This window comes from Echiichthys vipera (assembly GCF_963691815.1).
Source record: "Echiichthys vipera genome assembly, contig: SCAFFOLD_154, whole genome shotgun sequence".
NCBI lineage: Eukaryota > Metazoa > Chordata > Actinopteri > Perciformes > Trachinidae > Echiichthys > Echiichthys vipera.
In genome coordinates, this window is record NW_028154842.1 from 1 (window position 1) to 13,914 (window position 13,914).

The 13,914-nt window shown below is 49.6% G+C and overlaps 1 protein-coding gene across 1 annotated transcript; it reads right to left on the reverse strand.

The window, feature by feature from the left end:
- Positions 1 to 3,287: 3,287 nt before the first annotated feature.
- Positions 3,288 to 12,517, reverse strand: LOC310966314 (solute carrier family 22 member 6-like; the record flags this gene model as incomplete). The annotated part of the gene is made up of 9 exons (XM_083940894.1): positions 12,448 to 12,517; positions 10,205 to 10,423; positions 9,184 to 9,242; positions 8,977 to 9,106; positions 7,372 to 7,475; positions 7,146 to 7,300; positions 5,699 to 5,867; positions 5,175 to 5,298; positions 3,288 to 3,449 (listed from the first exon to the last, which is right to left on the reverse strand). Coding segments are annotated over exons 1-9 (1,149 nt in total), but the record flags the coding sequence as incomplete, so codon positions are not given.
- Between the last annotated feature and the right edge of the window lie 1,397 nt (positions 12,518 to 13,914).

The following is a 13,914-nucleotide window of genomic DNA, read 5'->3' on the forward strand; positions in this document are numbered from 1 at the left end:
ACCTGACGGAGGACGGGTGGAGTAAAGGTGGAGTAAGGGTGGAGTAAAGGTGGAGTAAGGGTGGAGTAAAGGTGGAGTAAGGGTGGAGTAAAGGTGGAGTAAGGGTGGAGTAAGGGTGGAGTAAAGGTGGAGTAAGGGTGGAGTAAGGGTGGAGTAAAGGTGGAGTAAGGGTGGAGTAAAGGTGGAGTAAAGGTCTGAATCAAGACCAGAGGTGGAGTAAAGGTGGAGTAAAGGTCTGAATCAAGACCAGAGGTGGAGTAAGGGTGGAGTAAAGGTGGAGTAAAGGTGGAGTAAAGGTCTGAATCAAGACCAGAGGTGGAGTAAAGGTGGAGTAAAGGTGGAGTAAAGGAGTAAAGGTGGAGTAAATGAGTAAAGGTGGAGTAAAGGTCTGAATCAAGACCAGAGGTGGAGTAAAGGTGGAGTAAAGGAGTAAAGGTGGAGTAAAGGAGTAAAGGTGGAGTAAAGGAGTAAAGGTGGAGTAAGGGTGGAGTAAGGGTGGAGTAAAGGTGGAGTAAAGGTGGAGTAAAGGAGTAAAGGTGGAGTAAAGGAGTAAAGGTGGAGTAAAGGTGGAGTAAAGGAGTAAAGGTGGAGTAAGGGTGGAGTAAGGTGGAGTAAAGGAGTAAAGGTGGAGTAAAGGTGGAGTAAAGGTCTGAATCAAGACCAGAGGTGGAGTAAAGGTGGAGTAAAGGTGGAGTAAAGGTCTGAATCAAGACCAGAGGTGGAGTAAAGGTGGAGTAAAGGTGGAGTAAAGGTCTGAATCAAGACCAGAGGTGGAGTAAAGGTGGAGTAAAGGTGGAGTAAAGGTGGAGTAAGGGTGGAGTAAAGGTGGAGTAAGGGTGGAGTAAAGGTGGAGTAAGGGTGGAGTAAGGGTGGAGTAAAGGTGGAGTAAGGGTGGAGTAAGGGTGGAGTAAAGGTGGAGTAAGGGTGGAGTAAAGGTGGAGTAAAGGTCTGAATCAAGACCAGAGGTGGAGTAAAGGTGGAGTAAAGGTCTGAATCAAGACCAGAGGTGGAGTAAGGGTGGAGTAAAGGTGGAGTAAAGGTGGAGTAAAGGTCTGAATCAAGACCAGAGGTGGAGTAAAGGTGGAGTAAAGGTGGAGTAAAGGAGTAAAGGTGGAGTAAATGAGTAAAGGTGGAGTAAAGGTCTGAATCAAGACCAGAGGTGGAGTAAAGGTGGAGTAAAGGAGTAAAGGTGGAGTAAAGGAGTAAAGGTGGAGTAAAGGAGTAAAGGTGGAGTAAGGGTGGAGTAAGGGTGGAGTAAAGGTGGAGTAAAGGTGGAGTAAAGGAGTAAAGGTGGAGTAAAGGAGTAAAGGTGGAGTAAAGGTGGAGTAAAGGTGGAGTAAAGGAGTAAAGGTGGAGTAAGGGTGGAGTAAGGTGGAGTAAAGGAGTAAAGGTGGAGTAAAGGTGGAGTAAAGGTCTGAATCAAGACCAGAGGTGGAGTAAAGGTGGAGTAAAGGTGGAGTAAAGGTCTGAATCAAGACCAGAGGTGGAGTAAAGGTGGAGTAAAGGTGGAGTAAAGGTCTGAATCAAGACCAGAGGTGGAGTAAAGGTGGAGTAAAGGTGGAGTAAAGGAGTAAAGGAGTAAAGGTGGAGTAAAGGAGTAAAGGTGGATTAAAGGTCTGAATCAAGACCAGAGGTGGAGTAAAGGTGGAGTAAAGGTGGAGTAAAGGTGGAGTAAGGGTGGAGTAAGGGTGGAGTAAAGGTAAAGTAAGGGTGGAGTAAAGGTGGAGTAAGGGTGGAGTAAAGGTCTGAATCAAGACCAGAGGTGGAGTAAAGGTGGAGTAAAGGTGGAGTAAAGGTGGAGTAAAGGAGTAAAGGTGGAGTAAAGGTCTGAATCAAGACCAGAGGTGGAGTAAAGGTGGAGTAAAGGTGGAGTAAAGGTGGAGTAAGGGAGTAAAGGTGGAGTAAAGGAGTAAAGGTGGAGTAAAGGTGGAGTAAAGGAGTAAAGGTGGAGTAAGGGTGGAGTAAAGGTGGAGTAAAGATGGAGTAAAGGAGTAAAGGTGGAGTAAAGGAGTAAAGGTGGAGTAAAGGTGGAGTAAAGGTGGAGTAAAGGTGGAGTAAAGGAGTAAAGGTGGAGTAAGGGTGGAGTAAGGTGGAGTAAAGGAGTAAAGGTGGAGTAAAGGTGGAGTAAAGGTCTGAATCAAGACCAGAGGTGGAGTAAAGGTGGAGTAAAGGTGGAGTAAAGGTGGAGTAAAGGAGTAAAGGAGTAAAGGTGGAGTAAAGGAGTAAAGGTGGAGTAAAGGTGGAGTAAAGGTCTGAATCAAGACCAGAGGTGGAGTAAAGGTGGAGTAAAGGTGGAGTAAAGGTGGAGTAAGGGTGGAGTAAGGGTGGAGTAAAGGTAAAGTAAGGGTGGAGTAAAGGTGGAGTAAGGGTGGAGTAAAGGTCTGAATCAAGACCAGAGGTGGAGTAAAGGTGGAGTAAAGGTGGAGTAAAGGAGTAAAGGTGGAGTAAAGAACTGAATCAAGACCAGAGGTGGAGTAAAGGTGGAGTAAAGGTGGAGTAAAGGTGGAGTAAAGGTCTGAATCAAGACCAGAGGTGGAGTAAAGGTGGAGTAAAGGTGGAGTAAAGGTGGAGTAAAGGTGGAGTAAAGGAGTAAAGGTGGAGTAAAGGAGTAAAGGTGGAGTAAGGGTGGAGTAAAGGAGTAAAGGTGGAGTAAAGGAGTAAAGGTGGAGTAAAGGTGGAGTAAAGGTGGAGTAAAGGAGTAAAGGTGGAGTAAGGGTGGAGTAAGGTGGAGTAAAGGAGTAAAGGTGGAGTAAGGGTGGAGTAAAGGTGGAGTAAAGGTGGAGTAAAGGCGTAAAGGTGGAGTAAAGGAGTAAAGGTGGAGTAAAGGTGGAGTAAAGGTGGAGTAAAGGAGTAAAGGTGGAGTAAGGGTGGAGTAAGGTGGAGTAAAGGAGTAAAGGTGGAGTAAAGGTGGATAAAGGTTGAGTAAAGGTGGAGTAAAGGTGGAGTAAAGGTGGAGTAAGGGTGGAGTAAAGGTGGAGTAAGGGTGGAGTAAAGGAGTAAAGGTGGAGTAAAGGAGTAAAGGTGGAGTAAGGGTGGAGTAAAGGAGTAAAGGTGGAGTAAAGGTGGAGAAAAGGTGGAGTAAGGGTGGAGTAAAGGTGGAGTAAAGGTGGAGTAAAGGTGGAGTAAAGGTGGAGTAAGGGTGGAGTAAGGTGGAGTAAGGGTGGAGTAAAGGTGGAGTAAGGGTGGAGTAAAGGTGGAGTAAAGGTGGAGTAAAGGTGGAGTAAGGGTGGAGTAAAGGTGGAGTAAGGGTGGAGTAAGGTGGAGTAAGGGTGGAGTAAGGGTGGAGTAAAGGTGGAGTAAGGGTGGAGTAAGGGTGGAGTAAGGGTGGAGTACCACACAGCCACCAGGCAGATGGAGATGCGTCTCATGCCTCTGGTCCTCAGCAGGTCCCAGGCTGTGAACGACGAACGACTCGACTCCATCTCCTTACTCATGTGAGAGTGGAGCACCTGAGAGACAGACAGGTGAGAGACAGACAGGTGAGAGACAGACAGGTGAGAGGCAGACAGGTGAGAGACAGACAGGTGAGAGGCAGACAGGTGAGAGACAGACAGGTGAGAGAGAGACAGGTGAGAGAGAGACAGGTGAGAGACAGACAGGTGAGAGACAGACAGGTGAGAGACAGACAGGTGAGAGGCAGACAGGTGAGAGGCAGACAGGTGAGAGACAGACAGGTGAGAGGCAGACAGGTGAGAGGCAGACAGGTGAGAGTGAAGCACCTGAGAGACAGACAGGGGAGAGACAGACAGGTGAGAGACAGACAGGTGAGAGGCAGACAGGGGAGAGACAGACAGGTGAGAGACAGACAGGTGAGAGGCAGACAGGTGAGGGACAGACAGGTGAGAGAGAGACAGGTGAGAGACAGACAGGTGAGAGGCAGACAGGTGAGAGACAGACAGGTGAGAGACAGACAGGTGAGAGAGAGACAGGTGAGAGACAGACAGGTGAGAGACAGACAGGTGAGAGACAGACAGGTGAGAGGCAGACAGGTGAGAGGCAGACAGGTGAGAGACAGACAGGTGAGAGACAGACAGGTGAGAGGCAGACAGGTGAGAGACAGACAGGTGAGAGAGAGACAGGTGAGAGAGAGACAGGTGAGAGACAGACAGGTGAGAGACAGACAGGTGAGAAAGAGACAGGTGAGAGACAGACAGGTGAGAGACAGACAGGTGAGAGGCAGACAGGTGAGAGACAGACAGGTGAGAGAGAGACAGGTGAGAGACAGACAGGTGAGAGACAGACAGTTGAGAGACAGACAGGTGAGAGGCAGACAGGTGAGAGACAGACAGGTGAGAGACAGACAGGTGAGAAAGAGACAGGTGAGAGGCAGACAGGTGAGAGACAGACAGGTGAGAGGCAGACAGGTGAGAGGCAGACAGGTGAGAGACAGACAGGTGAGAGGCAGACAGGTGAGAGGCAGACAGGTGAGAGTGAAGCACCTGAGAGACAGACAGGGGAGAGACAGACAGGTGAGAGACAGACAGGTGAGAGGCAGACAGGGGAGAGACAGACAGGTGAGAGACAGACAGGTGAGAGGCAGACAGGTGAGGGACAGACAGGTGAGGGACAGACAGGTGAGAGACAGACAGGTGAGGGACAGACAGGTGAGAGGCAGACAGGTGAGAGACAGACAGGTGAGAGACAGACAGGTGAGAGAGAGACAGGTGAGAGGCAGACAGGTGAGAGAGAGACAGGTGAGAGAGAGACAGGTGAGAGACAGACAGGTGAGAGGCAGACAGGTGAGAGAGAGAGACAGGTGAGAGGCAGACAGGTGAGAGAGAGACAGGTGAGAGACAGACAGGTGAGAGGCAGACAGGTGAGAGACAGACAGGTGAGAGACAGACAGGTGAGAGAGAGACAGGTGAGAGACAGACAGGTGAGAGACAGACAGGTGAGAGGCAGACAGGTGAGAGACAGACAGGTGAGAGAGAGACAGGTGAGAGTGAAGCACCTGAGAGACACACACACACACAGACGCACACACACACACACACACACAGACACACAGACACACACACAGGCACACACACACACACGCACACACACACACACACACGCACACACACACACACACACACACACGCACACACAAACACACACACAGGCACACACACACAGGCACACACACACACACACACACAGACACACACACACGCACACACACACACACACACCTCCAGTGTTAGCTTGTCCGTCACTTCCTGTTTCCCGTTGATGCGTGCGACCCGGTGCAGACTCTTTAACGCGTCCTCAGAGCGACGGTTCAGAACCAACCAACGGGCCGACTCCGAGTACCACCTGACCAATCAGAGAGCAGAACCACCTGACCAATCAGAGAGCAGAACCACCTGACCAATCAGAGAGCAGAACCACCTGACCAATCAGAGAGCAGAACCACCTGACCAATCAGAGAGCAGAACCACCTGACCAATCAGAGAGCAGAACCACCTGACCAATCAGAGAGCAGGTCCTGACCAATCAGAGAGCAGAACCACCTGACCAATCAGAGAGCAGGTCCTGACCAATCAGAGAGCAGGTACTGACCAATCAGAGAGCAGGTACTGACCAATCAGAGAGCAGGTCCTGACCAATCAGAGAGCAGGTACTGACCAATCAGAGAGCAGGTACTGACCAATCAGAGAGCAGGTACTGACCAATCAGAGAGCAGGTACTGACCAATCAGAGAGCAGGTACTGACCAGCTGTAGCTGAAGAACAGGAACTGAGGAACGCAGACGACCACCTGCAGCTTCCTCCAGTCTCTCAGCCAATAGGAAAGCCCCGCCAGGATCATCTGACCAAAGGTGAAGAAGAAGGAGGTGAGCGTGCCCACCAGCGTCCTCTGCTTGGTCGGGATCCACTCCACCTCTGAGAGAGACAGACAGGTGAGAGACAGACAGGTGACAGGTGAGAGACGGACAGGTGACAGGTGAGAGACAGACAGGTGACAGACAGACAGGTGACAGGTGACAGACAGACAGGTGGGAGACAGACAGGTGACAGGTGAGAGACAGACAGGTGGGAGACAGACAGGTGACAGGTGGGAGACAGACAGGTGACAGGTGAGAGACAGACAGGTGGGAGACAGACAGGTGGGAGACAGACAGGTGACAGGTGAGGGACAGACAGGTGACAGGTGAGAGACGGACAGGTGACAGGTGAGAGACAGACAGGTGACAGGTGAGAGACAGACAGGTGAGAGACAGACAGGTGACAGGTGAGAGACAGACAGGTGACAGGTGAGAGACAGACAGGTGACAGGTGAGAGACAGACAGGTGAGAGACAGACAGGTGACAGGTGAGAGACAGACAGGTGACAGACAGACAGGGGACAGGTGACAGACGGACAGGTGAGAGACAGACAGGTGACAGGTGACAGACGGACAGGTGAGAGACAGACACACAGGTGAGAGACAGACAGGTGACAGGTGAGAGACAGACAGGTGACAGGTGAGAGACAGACAGGTGACAGACAGACAGGTGACAGGTGAGAGACAGACAGGTGACAGACGGACAGGTGAGAGACAGACACACAGGTGACAGACAGACAGGTGACAGGTGAGAGACAGACAGGTGACAGACAGACAGGTGACAGGTGAGAGACAGACAGGTGAGAGACAGACAGGTGACAGTTGAGAGACAGACAGACAGACAGGTGAGATACAGACAGACAGGGGACAGACAGACAGACAGGTGGTCCGGTAGACAGACAGACAGGTGAGAGACAGACAGACAGTTGAGAGACAGACAGACAGGTGGTCAGGTAGACAGACAGACAGGTGAGAGACGGACAGACAGTTGAGAGACAGACAGACAGGTAAACAGACAGACAGGTGGTCAGGTAGACAGACAGACAGGTGAGAGACGGACAGACAGGTAGACAGACAGACAGACAGGTGAGAGACAGACAGGTGAGAGACAGACAGGTGACAGGTGAGAGACAGACAGGTGAGAGACAGACAGGTGACAGGTGAGAGTCAGACAGACAGGTACACAGACAGAGAGACAGGTGGTCAGGTAGACAGACAGACAGGTGAGAGACGGACAGACAGGTAGACAGACAGACAGACAGGTGAGAGACAGACAGGTGAGAGTCAGACAGACAGGTACACAGACAGACAGACAGGTGGTCAGGTAGACAGGTACTCAGTGAGACTCCGTTCAGGATCACCCCGGACACGGCCATCCCACACAGGAACCTGAGGGCGCAGTAGGTGGAGTAGGACGGAGACAGGGCGGCGCTACATCCCAGAATGCCGAGCTGCAGGTACGACCAAATAAGGACAGACCGCCTCCCAAACCTGAGAGAGAGGGCGGCTCTGATTGGTCCGTTTCAGTGACGTGTGCAAAGGTCTGATCAGGTGAGTCTCACCTGTCCGACAGGCTGCCGAAGATGACGGCGCCGGTTAAGACTCCGCCCATATAGATGGTCTGGATCATCTGTTTGAGCGGACGCTGAGAACACACCAGCTCCCACTGAGAGACAGACAGGTCAGACAGACAGGGTCAGACAGACAGGTCCAGACAGACAGGGTCAGACAGACAGGGTCAGACTGACAGGGTCAGACAGACAGGTCCAGACAGACAGGGTCAGACAGACAGGGTCAGACAGACAGGGTCAGACAGACAGGTCCAGACAGACAGGGTCAGACAGACAGGGTCAGACAGACAGGTCCAGACAGACAGGTCCAGACAGACAGGGTCAGACAGACAGGGTCAGACAGACAGGGTCAGACAGACAGGTCCAGACAGACAGGGTCAGACAGACAGGGTCAGACAGACAGGTCCAGACAGACAGGTCCAGACAGACAGGGTCAGACAGACAGGTCAGACAAACAGGTCCAGACAGACAGGGTCAGACAGACAGGTCCAGACAGACAGGTCAGACAGACAGGGTCAGACAGACAGGTCCAGACAGACAGGTCAGACAGACAGGTCCAGACAGACAGGTCAGACAGACAGGTCAGACAGACAGGGTCAGACAGACAGGGTCAGACAGACAGTGTCAGACAGACAGGTCCAGACAGACAGGGTCAGACAGACAGGTCCAGACAGAGAGGGTGAGACAGACAGGTGCAGACAGACAGGTGCAGACAGACAGGGTCAGACAGACAGGTCCAGACAGACAGGGTCAGACTGACAGGGTCAGACAGACAGGGTCAGACAGACAGGTCCAGACAGACAGGGTCAGACAGACAGTGTCAGATAGACAGGTCAGACAGACAGGGTCAGACAGACAGGTCCAGACAGACAGGGTCAGACAGACAGGTCCAGACAGAGAGGGTGAGACAGACAGGTGCAGACAGACAGGTGCAGACAGACAGGTGCAGACAGACAGGGTCAGACAGACAGGTCCAGACAGACAGGGTCAGACTGACAGTGTCAGACAGACAGGTCCAGACAGACAGGGTCAGACTGACAGTGTCAGACAGACAGGTGCAGACAGACAGGTCAGACAGACAGGGTCAGACAGACAGGGTCAGACAGACAGGTCCAGACAGACAGGTCCAGACAGACAGGTCCAGACAGACAGGGTCAGACAGACAGGGTCAGACAGACGGGTCCAGACAGACAGGGTCAGACAGACAGGGTCAGACAGACAGGTCCAGACAGACAGGGTCAGACAGACAGGTTCAGACAGACTGGTTCAGACAGACGGGTCCAGACAGACAGGGTCAGACAGACAGGGCCAGACAGACAGGTCCAGACAGACAGGGTCAGACAGACAGGGTCAGACAGACAGGGTCAGACAGGGTCAGACAGACAGGGTCAGACAGACAGGGTCAGACAGACAGGTTCAGACAGACAGGTCCAGACAGACAGGGTCAGACAGACAGGTCAGACAGACAGGGTCAGACAGACAGGGCCAGACAGACAGGTCAGACAGACAGGGTCAGACAGACAGGTCAGACAGACAGGGTCAGACAGACAGGTCAGACAGACAGGTCCAGACAGACAGGTGGGGGGGGGTCGTTACCTCGGAGACGGTGGTGGCGAGGAACTCGGCGTTGTCGAACGTCCATCCGTCCAAACATCCTTCAGTGGGCAGCTGGCTGACGTTAGCTGAGCTGTGATTGGCTAACAGCTGCCACTGAGGCTCCACGTACCTGAGCCACAGGTGCAACAGGAAGTGATGTCACAGCGAGTTTCTTTATCAACACCACAGAAGAAGAAGAAGATTTACCTCCGGCAGCGGTCGAGTCGAGTTCCTGAAGAATCCATCGGGATGAAAACTCTGAGAAGCTGCTCCTGAAACAGCCAATCACATTCATCCATTCATCTGGAACAACCAATCACATTCATCCATTCATCTGGAACAACCAATCACATTCATCCATTCATCTGAAACAGCCAATCACATTCATCCATTCATCTGCAACAACCAATCACATTCATCCATTCATCTGAAACAACCAATCACATTCATCCATTCATCTGCAACAACCAATCACATTCATCCATTCATCTGAAACAACCAATCACATTCATCCATTCATCTGAAACAACCAATCACATTCATCCATTCATCTGAAACAACCAATCACATTCATCCATTCATCTGGAACAGCCAATCACATTCATCCATTCATCTGAAACAACCAATCACATTCATCCATTCATCTGAAACAGCCAATCACATTCATCCATTCACCTGAAACAGCCAATCACATTCATCCATTCACCTGGAACAGCCAATCACATTCATCCATTCATCTGAAACAACCAATCACATTCATCCATTCATCTGAAACAGCCAATCACATTCATCCATTCATCTACAACAACCAATCACATTCATCCATTCATCTGAAACAACCAATCACATTCATCCATTCATCTGAAACAACCAATCACATTCATCCATTCATCTGAAACAACCAATCACATTCATCCATTCATCTGAACAACCAATCACATTCATCCATTCATCTGCAACAACCAATCACATTCATCCATTCATATGCAACAACCAATCACATTCATCCATTCATCTGCAACAACCAATCACATTCATCCATTCATCTGCAACAACCAATCACATTCATCCATTCATCTGAAACAACCAATCACATTCATCCATTCACCTGAAACAATCAATCACATTCATCCATTCACGTGAAACAACCAATCACATTCATCCATTCATCTGAAACAACCAGTCACATTCATCCATTCATCTGAAACAACCAAACCAGTTAGATCACCTGATTGGTCGTCAGGCTGTGGAGGCTGTGATTGGTCGTCAGGCTGTGGAGGCTGTGATTGGTCGTCAGGCTGTGGAGGCTGTGATTGGCCGGCAGGCGGCAGTGGTGGGCGGGGATTCCTGACACGAAGTTGTTGAGCAGGTTCTGACTCGCCATCATGAGCCCGGGTAAACTGATCAGAGTGACGTGGAGCCACTGGTACCTGCCGAAGCCGCCCACCTGGAATCAGATCACACGATACCGTCACGTCTGTACACGCCGTCAGACCCAAACAAAGATGGAGGACGGACACGCCGTCACAAACAAAGATGGAGGACGGACACGCCGTCAGCAACAAAGATGGAGGACGGACACGCCGTCACAAACAAAGATGGAGGACCGACACGCCGTCACAAACAAAGATGGAGGACCGACACGCCGTCAGACCCAAACAAAGATGGAGGACCGACACGCCGTCACAAACAAAGATGGAGGACCGACACGCCGTCACAAACAAAGATGGAGGACCGACACGCCGTCACAAACAAAGATGGAGGACCGACACGCCGTCACAAACAAAGATGGAGGACGGACACGCCGTCACAAACAAAGATGGAGGGCCGACACGCCGTCACAAACAAAGATGGAGGACGGACACGCCGTCAGACACAAAGATGGAGGACCGACACGCCGTCACAAACAAAGATGGAGGACCGACACGCCGTCACAAACAAAGATGGAGGACCGACACACCGTCACAAACAAAGATGGAGGACCGACACGGCGTCACAAACAAAGATGGAGGACCGACACGGCGTCACAAACAAAGATGGAGGACCGACACGCCGTCACAAACAAAGATGGAGGACCGACACGCCGTCACAAACAAAGATGGAGGACCGACACGCCGTCACAAACAAAGATGGAGGACCGACACGCTGTCACAAACAAAGATGGAGGACCGACACGCCGTCACAAACAAAGATGGAGGACCGACACGCCGTCACAAACAAAGATGGAGGACCGACACGCCGTCACAAACAAAGATGGAGGACGGACACGCCGTCACAAACGAAGATGGAGGACCGACACGCCATCACAAACAAAGATGGAGGACCGACACGCCGTCACAAACAAAGATGGAGGACCGACACGCCGTCACAAACAAAGATGGAGGACCGACACGCCGTCACAAACAAAGATGGAGGACCGACACAGAAACAAAGATGGAGGACCGACACAGAAACAAAGATGGAGGACCGACACAGAAACAAAGATGGAGGATTGACACAGAAACAAAGATGGAGGACAGACACAGAAACAAAGATGGAGGACAGACACACAAACAAAGATGGAGGACCGACACAGAAACAAAGATGGAGGACCGACACAGAAACAAAGATGGAGGACTGACACAGAAACAAAGATGGAGGACTGACACAGAAACAAAGATGGAGGACAGACACAGAAACAAAGATGGAGGACTGACACAGAAACAAAGATGGAGGACTGACAGAAACAAAGATGGAGGACTGACACAGAAACAAAGATGGAGGACAGACAGAAACAAAGATGGAGGACCGACAGAAACAAAGATGGAGGACTGACACAGAAACAAAGATGGAGGACTGACACAGAAACAAAGATGGAGGACTGAGAGAAACAAAGATGGAGGACTGACACAGAAACAAAGATGGAGGACTGACAGAAACAAAGATGGAGGACAGACAGAAACAAAGATGGAGGACTGACAGAAACAAAGATGGAGGACTGACACAGAAACAAAGATGGAGGACAGACAGAAACAAAGATGGAGGACTGACAGAAACAAAGATGGAGGACTGACAGAAACAAAGATGGAGGACTGACACAGAAACAAAGATGGAGGACTGACAGAAACAAAGATGGAGGACTGACACAGAAACAAAGATGGAGGACTGACAGAAACAAAGATGGAGGACTGACACAGAAACAAAGATGGAGGAGTGACAGAAACAAAGATGGAGGACTGACACAGAAACAAAGATGGAGGACTGACAGAAACAAAGATGGAGGACTGACAGAAACAAAGATGGAGGAGTGACACAGAAACAAAGATGGAGGACTGACACAGAAACAAAGATGGAGGACCGACACAGAAACAAAGATGGAGGACTGACACAGAAACAAAGATGGAGGACAGACAGAAACAAAGATGGAGGACCGACACAGAAACAAAGATGGAGGACTGACACAGAAACAAAGATGGAGGACAGTCAGATTACCTCCTCCAGCAGCTCAGCGAAGCCCATCTCTCTTTCTTCTCTCCTTCTTCTCTCTCTCCTCTCTCCCTCTTCTTCTCTCTTCTTCTTCTCTCTCTTCTCTCTTCTCCTCTCTTCTTCTTCTCCTCTTCTTCTTCTCCTCTTCTTCTCCTCCTCTCTTCTTCTCCTCTCTTCTCCTCCTCTCTTCTTCTTCTTCTCCTCTTCTTCTTCTCCGCTTCTTCTTCTCCTCCTCTCTTCTTCTCCTCTCTTCTCCTCCTCTCTCTCTCTTCTTCTCTCTCTTCTTCTTCTCCTCCTCTCTCTCTCTTCTTCTCCTCTCTTTATCTTCTTCTCCTCCTTCTTCTTCTTCTCCTCCTCTCTTCTTCTTCTCCTCCTCTCTTCTTCTTCTCCTCCTCTCTCTCTTCTCCTCCTCTCTTCTTCTTCTTCTCCTCCTCTCTTCTTCTTCTTCTCCTCCTCTCTTCTTCTTCTTCTCCTCCTCTCTTCTTCTCCTCTCTCTTCTTCTTCTTCTTCTACAGGTGTTTTTGAGGATCGTTCAGTTCCATCTGAAAAAACAAGTTGTGTGTTTTTTATTAATATAAATGTTTAATATGCAATAAATATATATTTATATAAATATATATTTATAATATGTTATAAATATATATTTATATATATATATTTGTAAAATACTGCACAGTCTGTTGTGTTTATTAATATAAATGTTTAATATGTTACAAATATTTATTTATAACATATTACAAATATATATATATTATATATATATATTTGTAGTGTTCGTGTGTGTGTGTGTGTGTGTGTGTGTGTGTGTGTGTGTGTGTGTTCGTGTGTGTGTGTGTGTGTGTGTGTGTGTGTGTGTGTGTGTGTGTGCAGCTGCGTTTCCCAGTGAAGTGTTTATTTATTTATGTTATAAACAGTAGATTGAGTTTAGTAAAGTATATTAATAAATATATTAATAACCTGTGTGTGTGTGTGTGTGTGTGTGTGTGTGTGTGTGTGTGTGTGTGTGTGTGTCTGTGTGTGTGTCTGTGTGTGTGTGTGTGTGTGTGTGTGTGTGTGTGTGTGTGTGTGTGTGTGTGTGTGTGTGTGTGTGTGTGTGTGTGTGTGTGTGTGTGTGTGTGTGTGTGTGTGTGTGTGAAGTGTAAAGGTGAAATATTTGAGTCGTGTGAAACTTCTTAAAGGATTAGTTTTGTTTCTGCGTCTGAAACTTTCAAACTTCACATTTTAAACTTGAAAACACGTTAAAACATTAATAATTCTATAAATTAAACATTAAAACATAAAAACCTTTAAACGTACTCACGGTCTGAAGGAGAGAAGACGAGTGGACGTGAAGGAGAGACTTCAAGAAGAGTGAGTCTCTCTCTCTCTCCCTCTCCCTCTCCCTCTCCCTCTCCCTCTCCTCTCTCTCTCTCTCTCCCTCTCTCCCTCTCTCCCTCTCTCCCTCTCTCTCTCTCTCTCTCTCTCTCTCTCTCT